General features: G+C 32.0%; 1 protein-coding gene across 2 annotated transcripts; it reads left to right on the forward strand.

The window, feature by feature from the left end:
- Nucleotides 1–3,286: 3,286 nt before the first annotated feature.
- Nucleotides 3,287–10,072, forward strand: LOC107927142 (ABC transporter G family member 3). Of its 2 annotated transcripts, none has more exons than XM_041090394.1 (12): nucleotides 3,287–3,504; nucleotides 4,167–4,818; nucleotides 4,932–5,011; nucleotides 5,660–5,946; nucleotides 6,128–6,299; nucleotides 6,575–6,688; nucleotides 6,989–7,117; nucleotides 7,661–7,852; nucleotides 8,503–8,589; nucleotides 8,676–8,948; nucleotides 9,070–9,177; nucleotides 9,310–10,072. In XM_041090394.1, the coding sequence occupies exons 2-12, from the start codon at nucleotides 4,347–4,349 to the stop codon at nucleotides 9,556–9,558; spliced, it is 2,163 nt and encodes a 720-aa protein (XP_040946328.1). In that variant the 5' UTR covers nucleotides 3,287–3,504; nucleotides 4,167–4,346; the 3' UTR covers nucleotides 9,559–10,072. The 2 variants fall into 2 exon arrangements, with proteins under 2 accessions (XP_040946328.1, XP_040946329.1); XM_041090395.1 differs by lacking the exon at nucleotides 3,287–3,504 and adding an exon at nucleotides 4,064–4,083.
- Nucleotides 10,073–10,318: the final 246 nt, after the last annotated feature.

Here is a 10,318-nt window from a genome sequence, read left to right on the forward strand (position 1 = left end):
AGAATTTAAAAAAATTAATTTTAATTTTACATTAACTAAGACAACACTCACATATCTTATAATTATTTTATAAGTAAGTGATAATTTTCATTATTTTCATTAAAAAGTTAATTTTAATCCCACATTTACTAATGAACACTCTCATCATTTCTTCACTATTTTTATTAAAAATTAATTTTAATCCTTAAAAAGTTAAATTTATCCTACATTGACTAGAGAACACTTCCATGTTCACACTTACCCTATAAATAAGTGCTAATTTCTTCCCTATTTTTATTAAAATTTTAATTTTAATCCCAGATTAACAAAAGAATACTCTCATATCTCACTTTTTCACTATTTTTATTAAAAAATAATTTCAATCCCTAAAATTTTAATTTCAATCCCACATTGATTTACCCTATTTTTAAAATTTGAAAAATATTAATGTTTAAATTTGAATATTCAAAAAAAATTATTTAAAAATATTTTTAATATTTATTTTAAATAGTTGTAATTGGTAGATGATATTTTATAATATTTCACATTTGTATTTAATATTTGATCCTTCATGTCCAAATTAATGTTAAAAATTATAAATTTAATTAAAAATATTTTTGTAAATAAAATTAAAATATAATATAATATACATTTTAGAAAAGTTATGAATTTTTAACTTATACAAAATTTAAGTATCTTTTTGTTTTTAAAATTGTAAATATTGTTAAAATTTTAATTACTACTGCTGTCAATTTGTCGAGGAAAAAAAACACAAGATTATGATTCTTTATTTTTTTTTTTTTACCTAAAATCTATCCTTAGAAAGACAAAGATAAAGAGAATGGAAAAAAGTAAATATAATATTAGTACTTAAACTTGTCAAATCTTAAATTAAAGCTGCAGTCACATCTCTAATTACAACTTCTTTTCTTTTTAGGACATTTTCTCCATCAAGTGTTTGGAGCATTATTGGGTAAGAGAAAAAGGTCTCACATGTTTCATACATGTGTCCCACACGTTTCCACCTTTATTTGATGGTTAAAATGTTTAAAATTTAGGATTTTAGTGTTTTTATTTTTCAAAATTTTAAATTCAGACATTGTTAAATTTATTGTTGTGATATTTTTGAAATAAAAAAAAAACACTCACGTGATAACCATGTACTTCAAAAATGACTTCGTAATTAACTTGAATTTAACAAAAAGGATCTAACAGTGTTAACAGTTTGATCTAAATTTTGAAATTTAAAAAGTAAATAGACTAAATTCGTAATCTTTGAAAAGTACATGGACTTCTAGCACAATTTTAACCTTATTTTGATATATGATAGTGCTATTTTTATGCGTTCCAATAATAGTACTATTTTACACTAAAGAAAAAAAGGTAAAAGCAAATTTCTAAAATGATTGATATGAAAAACAACAAAATAGAAGAGTGGCAAATGTTGTAGACACAATTTCTTTCAAAGGGCTTACAAAAATTTGTCTATAACCCAATAATTCCAATGTATGATTGTTCCTTTAAAGGAAAGTTATAGTAGTTTATGATTTTTTTTTGGGTGAATTATAAGAGGAGGGTAAAGTCTTAACAGTAATCGATCAGTGTCACTCGAACTTGGACTACACTTGAGACAGTGAATACCTTAATCATCAGACCAACACACTGGGTTTTAGTATATAATTTTATTAATAGTTGCGTTTGTTATTCGAGTTTTGTTTTATTATTATAATTCAAAAAAAAAAACAATACAATTGCATAAATTTTTACTTTATTTGGGGATGAATATAATAATGCTGAGAAGGAGTTAGGGAATTAAACACATACTTTTGGAATTAGTTGAGTGGTCCAATTGGTGGTGTTATTAATTAACGGTTTGATCGGTTTGAATGTCAATTCAACTAGTTAATTTTTAAATCTCGATTCAGAATGATTTACAATTTAGGCAATTCAATTTTTATATTTAAACTAATATATAGACTAATTATCGATTCAATTGGTCAAGTCAATCTAGTTCTAACAATTATGCTCATAAACTTTTTTTTTTTAATCAAGCATATGATATTTCCAATTTTGGACAATGTTAGCAAGATGTAATTTTTCCATTTTTAAGAAACTTAAAATTACAAGTTCAAAAAATTTTTAAAAAATGATAATAATGGAAAGATGGATTATTTAATTTATGGAGAGGTTGTGGTTGGGTTTTAAGATATTTTTAAGTATGGATTTGAGTTTGGTCTAACTCAACTCATCAAAATGAAATATTTTATTGTTTGAAAATAATAAAAAATAAAATTTTAATATTATATTAATAATTATATATTTTTTAATTAGTTTTGAATATAATTTTTGGGAATTAAAATGAAAGAGAAGAGAGGAGCGCTTTTTCATATCCTGCGTTGGCAAAATAAACATCATTATGTTCTTCCACAACAAAAAGAAATTAAAGGCCGCCCCTTTAAAAAAAGAAAAGAAGAGAAATATCAAAGACTATTTGTGGTCTAATTCCATAGAAAATCACTAAATTATGACCTAGGTTCTAAATTAGTCCCTAAATTTCAAAATATTTTAATCCAATCATCCAAGTATTATCAGTCTATGCTCAAATTTGAATTGAAACATTTGAAAACTTAGTCAAATTTCAAATACGTGTATACTTACGGTATAGATAGCTCGGATTTGATGTGTTAAAAAATTAATTAAAATATGCTCCAAGTTCTTGTATTCTTTGTACATTTGAAATTTAGTCCTTCTACTTTTTGGATTTCGGAATATAAGTCTAATTGTTAACTTTGGCTAAATCATTCTAATAAATTGATTAGTGTGGCATTTTAAAATAAAATAAAACTCACTAGATAATCATGGGGCAAAAAAAAAAAACGTTGCAATGAACTTATATTTAACAAAGAGAATTGTAACGGTGTTGATAATTGGACTTATATTTTTAAATCCGAAAAATTAAGGATTAATTTTCTTGAAATAAAAGTAGGATCAAATTTCAAATTTACGAAGAATGCAAGAATTTGGAGCAGATGTTAATCTAAAAAATCGAACATTGTGACTAAAATTTAAGAAAATTACTACTTTTCTTTAACACATCGACTTTAAGTAATCCATGCAATATTTATAATTCCAACTGAAATTTAATGTATAAATTGATTTTTTTTAGATTAACAAAGGAATTTGAATGATACTGCTAAATTAGAACGACCTGAAGTTAGGGATGAATTTAAAAACTAAATCATAGTTGAAGTATGCGGGATGGAATTAACCATATATAAATGTTTATATATGAAGAATTTAGTGAAGTACTCTCTCAGTAGACATAGAGATGCCAGCAGTAGTATCAAAAAAGAGACCCGACAAAAGCGGGTCAAGTAATCCAGGAAACATTTACCGAGTTTTTAGATTCTTTATTTGTTTCATTTAACTCAGTGACTCACTCGTCACCCTACACTCTTTTCTTTTTCCACATCCAACTCTTTCTTTCTCTCTCTACCATTGAAGTTCTTTCTAACTCAGATCCAGGTTTGTCTCTTGCACTTCTTTTTTACTTCTTAATTCTTCTTCTTATTTTTTTTAGTTTATTGTTTTGTCTGCTATGGGTACTTGAGATACTATTAGAACACCAAAACATTCAAGGTTTGGGGTTGTTTGTTGGTTGGTTGTATGTAACTCAGCATCTTGACCTGAATAAATTATTGGGCTCGTCTCAACAATCTGTTGTTTGTAAAAAGAAATAGTGGTTTATGTTTTAGTTACTAAGTTGCTTATTTTCTTTTGTTGAAGCTTTCAATTTTAGAGGATTTTCCTGCATTATTTTGTTTTAGTTATGAAATTTAGTACTGGGTAGTTTGAGTTGTATCAAATAGATGGATAATATGTGGTCAAGGGGAAGGTCCAATGCATTAGTATTTTGCTTTCATATGCTGGCAAACATGTTATGTTGTTGTGTGGATTGGTGGATTATTTTAATATTAAGCTATTAGTTTCATTTTTAATTTTGTGCTCCATTGTTGGTGTTCATTCTCTCCATGGAAGTTGAGAGCTTTTTGTTTAATTAATTCCTTCCATTGAATGCAGGCTATGCTTTTCTAACACCTAATGGTAGACTTTAAGCTTTTGATCTCCTACAGTACCTTGGTACGAATTCTGTAATTGTTGCTTAATATTTTGTTTTCGTTTAACAGGTGGCATAATGTTTTAATTAGGGTTGTGAAAGTGTGGATGGTACAACAACTCAGTGTGCAGTTATCAGCCAGTCTCGTCCCTTGATTATTAAAGTGGGGGCACTAGGAAGTTTCCCATAGCATTTGCCAGGGCTATTTCTACAATTGGATTTTAGAAGGTTTAGAAATCAGGAGTGAGCAATGGAAGAAATACAGTCTCAATCGGACAATTATAGGTCTTCTTCCTCCTCAGCCAGTAGTCCTGCAAGTAGGGTGCCCTCTAGTAACTTTTTCTATCTACGGAAACCTGGTTCTCTTCGACAACCCATCTCATTTGAGGATTCGCCTGAGTGGGAAGATACAGATGCCGATGTCAGGGTGGAGGAAGGAGGTGACTCTATCAATGCTGCAACTACACCAGTCTCACCATCTCTCTCAAAACTCAATAGTGGGTCCTTGCCGTCACCGCCGATGCCAGAAGCTGCAGCTGTTACAAGAAAAACTGCCGGTGCATCAGTTGTGTGGAAAGACTTGGCTGTTACCATAAAGGGAAAGCGGAAGTATTCTGATAAAGTTGTGAAGAGTTCCAATGGTTATGCATTACCTGGCACAATGACAGTAATCATGGGTCCTGCAAAATCCGGGAAGTCCACGCTACTGAGGGCTATAGCAGGTCTGTTAGTGTGACACTTGTATTGGCTACTTATCAAACAACAAATTTTTTTATGCTTTTATGTTGTTTCATTTCAGATTTTTAAGACTGAAAATTTCTTTTCTTGAATTTAGGAAGATTACACCCTTCAGCTAAAATGTATGGTGAAGTATTCATTAACGGGGCGAAAACACGCTTTCTTTATGGTTCATATGTGAGTTTCAGTTACATTTTCATGGGCGGTGAAATTTCTAGATGTTACTTTTGATACTTCATATGATTCTTGCCTTGACAGAGTGATTTCTCTTGGTGAAAGTGATTACTCTTGATTGTCTCTTTTTTTTTTGGTCCAAATTGATATATAAGCATTTTCTCACTTAAAACCTTTTGGATTTGGTATTTTGCAATTATAATATGTCCAACTGACTTTAGAGAAATTGAAATATACAAGCTTAAATCTCATTTCAGTTTTGAACTGTAGATTATAGGAAAATTTCTGATGAGCAGTCATCTTATGTAGTACATAGATCCTTCTTTTTTTTTTGGTTTTACTTTGTCTCATATTGTGAATCCGTTTAGGTGATACATCTTTAATGCTCAGTCCCACTTAGGTTCGCAATTTAACTAGCATCATGAGTATGGCTTCTGTGAATTCCCTTATTTAAACCGATATTTGATTTTTCTTTCCTTATACCTTTTATCATTTGTGTTGAAAGCAGTCTACTTATTCTCATTGTGAAAGTGGTAGTTTTAAATCCTTTCCTTATCAAAATTATTTCTCTTTTAGTTGAGCAGAAACTGCAAGGAAGCATTGAGTTTCAAGGTTGTTTTATATTTTCACTTTGTAACGTCCAATTTGCAGGGATTTGTTGACAGGGAAACCACTCTAATTGGTTCACTCACAGTCCGGGAGTATCTATACTACTCAGCTTTGCTCCAACTTCCTGGTTTTTTCTGTCAGAAAAAGAGTGTGGTAGAGGAAGCCATCCAAGCCATGTCCTTGGGTGACTATGCAAACAAACTAATTGGTGGCCATTGTTATATGAAAGGTCTTGCTAGGGGTGAAAGAAGGCGTGTTAGTATTGCTCGGGAACTTGTGATGAGGCCTCGTATCTTATTCATAGATGAGCCTCTTTATCATCTTGACAGGTAGACTTTTTTTTAATTCATTTTCCATAATTTAATTCTTTAAATTGTTTTATTGTCTCTTGTTCCTTATCTCCTGCATGCTTTACAATGCTGACCGTATGATTGGTGTGCTATCTACTTTCCGTAGAATCAAGATTATTTATAATGTTTCAGCTAAAATTTAAGGCTGTATGTTTTTCAGTGTCTCTGCCCTTTTGATGATGGTAACACTGAAGAAACTTGCAAGCACAGGATGCACTCTCATTTTCACCATTTACCAGAGCAGTACAGAAGTTTTTGGTCTCTTTGATCGTATCTGTCTACTCTCAAATGGAAACACCCTGTTTTTTGGGGAAACATTAGCTTGCTTGCAGGTAAGTGATAATATGAATATAATTACTTTTTATCTTGTCTTTGTTTTGATTTTCTATTAGCAGTGACTCCATCATGTAAGCATAAGTTGGTATGGAAGATTAAAAGATGTCTATTTAAAGGTTATGTTTTATGTGCACTTGGTTCCTGTAATGTGGAGTGAGGAGAAGAAGACAGAATCCATTTTAAGTATCCTAATTGTTTTTCTCTTAGTGTTCCTTAAGAGTACCTATTTTGCCTCCTTTTATTCTAATTTATCTCCCTTTTCTTGATGAAGCACTTCTCAAATGCTGGATTTCCTTGCCCGATTATGCAAAGTCCTTCTGATCACTTTCTACGTGCCATAAATACAGATTTCGACAGGATCATTGCGATGTGCAAAAATTGGCAGGTATTCAACGATTCTCATTCTGTAAGTTGTAGTTTAAAACCTGAATGGTTCTTACAGAAAACAAGTAAAACCCAAAAAAATAAACAAGAAAAGAGTATAAAACTTGTGAGTTGGATCGCAAAACCTGTTAGATGTTGTACACTTGATGGTAAATTAAGAGGATTAGAAATACTCTTATGGTATGTTATATTATTTGGTATGAAACATTTCTTTTTACTGTTTTACCTTTGAATAATGGCTTCTAGAGTTTGCTATTGCTACTTGTGAACTTTATTTTGTATGAACTGGTACACTGTGCAGGATGACAATGGGGACTTCTCGTCTGTGAACATGGATACTGCTGTTGCAATTCGCACTCTTGAGGCAACATATAAATCATCAGCTGATGCCGCTGCAGTTGAAACTATGATGCTGAGACTCACCGAGAAGGTGCAACATGTATTCTTTTTTGTGTTGAACCATAACTATTTATCATTTATTGGCCCTTACTAATTGGATAATAGGAAGCTTTAGTTACATGTGTCATCATGTATGACTGGTTCTTGTTTGGGGTGTGTGTTAGATTCTAACCTAATGGTGCTCTCATATCCTTAAATTGTTTTATCATACACAAGGAATAGTTGTTTTTGGTGCAAAGGAGGCCAATGCCTATGGGAAATTAGGAAAAGGAATCTTCAAGTGCTGAGGGTCAAACCCCGTCCTTGTGGGGATCCCCCTAATGGAGGTGGGTGAACCATTTGGGTTAAGCCTGGGGTTCAATAAATAGTTTAACATACCTCACTTGTATTCTTTAAAGGTTAAAATGAGCAAAGGTAAGTGAATGGTGGAGTATAGCTGGCTGACATCTGTTGACAATGTATATTAAATTATTAAGCATTTTTCTTGCATGCTTTCCTGGAGCCTAATTAATGGTGGGCCCGGTGACTGTAAGTCACCCCTTTTAATTTTTGTTCACTTTATTGCATTCTACAGGAGGGTCCTCTTCTCAAAAGCAAAGGAAAGGCTAGCAATGCCACACGAATTGCAGTATTGACTTGGAGGTCGTTATTAATCATGTCAAGGGAGTGGAAATACTACTGGCTTCGCCTTATCCTTTATATGATCCTTACACTGTGCATTGGAACAGTTTTTTCAGGCTTGGGGCATTCTTTGTCTTCAGTTGTGGTGAGTAAACCATTTGTGCTCAAGTCAAAATATCTCTGCTCTTATGTTTAAGTGAATTGGACTTAATTTAATCTAAACATGTTCGATAAGCATTTATACCAGTGTGATGCAAACATTTGTATTTATTAAAGTTGCATCTTGTTTATTTTCTGTAGAATATTTTTCTTATGTTTATGCCTTCTAAAGATGGTTTGTCATAATCAGCATGTGCTGCATGCTTTTATTGCAAGTCTCCGATGTTTTTGAGCTGCAAAAATCTACTTCTACTAGCTTTCTTTTGTGAATGTGGAGTTTTCTCAAGTAACTTCAATTTAAAAATCATCATTGGTGTATTTTCGAATTTTCTTTTTCTCAATACTCCGCTTTATCCAGTTGATGAAGCAATAGTCCTATAGATGCATTTCTTGGGAATGTTTTCAGTAAATTATATTATGAAACCTTGTTGTGATAAGCAAATAGAAGTAGTTTGATTAACACGCATGTGATATTCATCATTAATTATTACTGCCTCTCGGATGCATGGTGTAAGTTCTTCTCTGTCCTGCTTTTGAAGTTCAACTTATTTTTTGAACTTTTTGTTTCTGATTAATATAATTGATTCACTCATGAAGCATGGGCGTTTTTCTGACTTTTATCTTTTCTCATCTCAGAAAAGAGTCGCTGCAATTTTTGTATTTGTGTCATTTACTTCACTTTTAAGCATCGCTGGAGTACCTGCACTACTGAAAGAAGTCAAGGTGATCCCCTCATTTTCTGAATTTTGATTGATCAATCCGTCCCCCCAATTTTTAAAGTAGCATAATCGCTGCTATTCGGTTTGCAGATTTATGCAAGTGAGGAGTCAAACCAGCATTCAGGAGCTTTAGTCTTTTTGTTCGGCCAACTTCTGTCCAGCATCCCATTCCTGTTCCTCATCTCCATATCATCGAGTCTCATCTTCTATTTCTTAATAGGATTGCGAGATGGATTCAGCTTGCTGATGTACTTCGTGCTGAATTTCTTTATGTGCCTCTTTGTTAATGAAGGATTGCTGCTGGCAGTTACTTCTTTGTGGCAAAATATTTTCTGGAGTATCTTAACACTTGTAACCATACATGTGAGTTTTCACTTATTCATTCGCCATTCGTTTACATTCTTATAATCATTTTGCTTTCCACTCTTTACCTTTTTACCTAAGCATTCACTAATCTTACGACCAAAATGCATGATGTTTTCAGGTAGTAATGATGCTTTCTGCAGGCTATTTGAGAATCCGCAATGAGCTGCCCAGGCCCATGTGGAAGTATCCATTATCATATATTGCTTTCCACACTTATTCCATCCAGGTGTGTGCAGATTCGTTACTTCATCTATTTCTTATCACAAACCATATCAGTCACTTCATGCTTCACAGAAACCATTCGGGCCTGTTTTATATTTTCCGTATGGATCATTAATTACCTATGTTTTCGCCATAGGGACTTTTGGAGAACGAGTACCTCGGGACCAATTTTGCCGTCGGGCAGGTGAGGACGATATCGGGGTTTCAGGCACTCCATAGTGCTTACGACATCTCTCAAAGCAGCAACTCCAAGTGGGAGAATTTACTGGTATTGTTCCTCATGGCTATTGGATATAGAATCCTTGTGTTTGTTTTGCTACATTTTCATGTTAGGAAAAATGTATCCCTACATAGAATTTGGCAGTGCCGCAAATCAACAACCTGAGATGAATGAAAAAGGTAGAATCGACCTTTAATCTTTGTCGGCTCTTCGAATCGTATAATCCCTTTTTTTTGTAAGTTATATATATCATTCATATATTAGACTGTGAAAAGTGATGTTAAATGGTATGCCCATTGATGACATTGATGCTACTCTTCATGATGACAGTGACAATACTTCTAATCGTCATGGATTTAGTATGGTCTAATTATGGTCTTCATCCCTCTAGTATGCTATAATTTGAGATTTAATCTCTTTAATTGGTATAATTTGGTCCCTCTAGTTTTATAATATTTTTAGTTGTTGAAGTTGTGAAGTGAAATTTAATTTTGTTAATTTTGACCTACTGATAACATTATAAAAGTTCAGGGACTAAAGTTTGTTAAATTAAAGGGATTAAATTTCAAATTTCAGCATGGTAGTGCTAGGATCTAATGCTTTTAGTATAGTGATTACGTCTATATACTTGTATTTTTTCGAACAATTTGGTTTAATAAAATTTCATCGTTATCATTAATATTCTTTTTATATTGTCCTTTAACTGTTTTTGTGTACAAAGCAAAATGAAAACAAATATTAGCTTATTGATTATCTAACATTTAACTAATAATAATTTACATTATGCGGTTGGATTATGATGCAAAAAGATAACTTATATTAATAGATAATCTAAATGAAATTGAACAAGTTGATTAAAAACTTAATATGCTGTCTATTAAGTTCAATTAATGAATTTTTTTATTTTGGTATCAAAGTGGATGAT

Source organism: Gossypium hirsutum, chromosome D03 (assembly GCF_007990345.1).
Source record: "Gossypium hirsutum isolate 1008001.06 chromosome D03, Gossypium_hirsutum_v2.1, whole genome shotgun sequence".
Lineage (NCBI taxonomy): Eukaryota > Viridiplantae > Streptophyta > Magnoliopsida > Malvales > Malvaceae > Gossypium > Gossypium hirsutum.

Bases quoted from the DNA above. Each gene is read 5' to 3' on its own strand.
- LOC107927142 (XM_041090394.1), top strand. From the start codon at position 4,347: ATGGAAGAAATACAGTCTCAATCGGACAATTATAGGTCTTCTTCCTCC. The intron at 4,819-4,931 runs GTCTGTTAGTGT...TCTTGAATTTAG, and splicing joins GCTACTGAGGGCTATAGCAG to GAAGATTACACCCTTCAGCT. The intron at 7,118-7,660 runs GTGCAACATGTA...TGCATTCTACAG, and splicing joins TGCTGAGACTCACCGAGAAG to GAGGGTCCTCTTCTCAAAAG.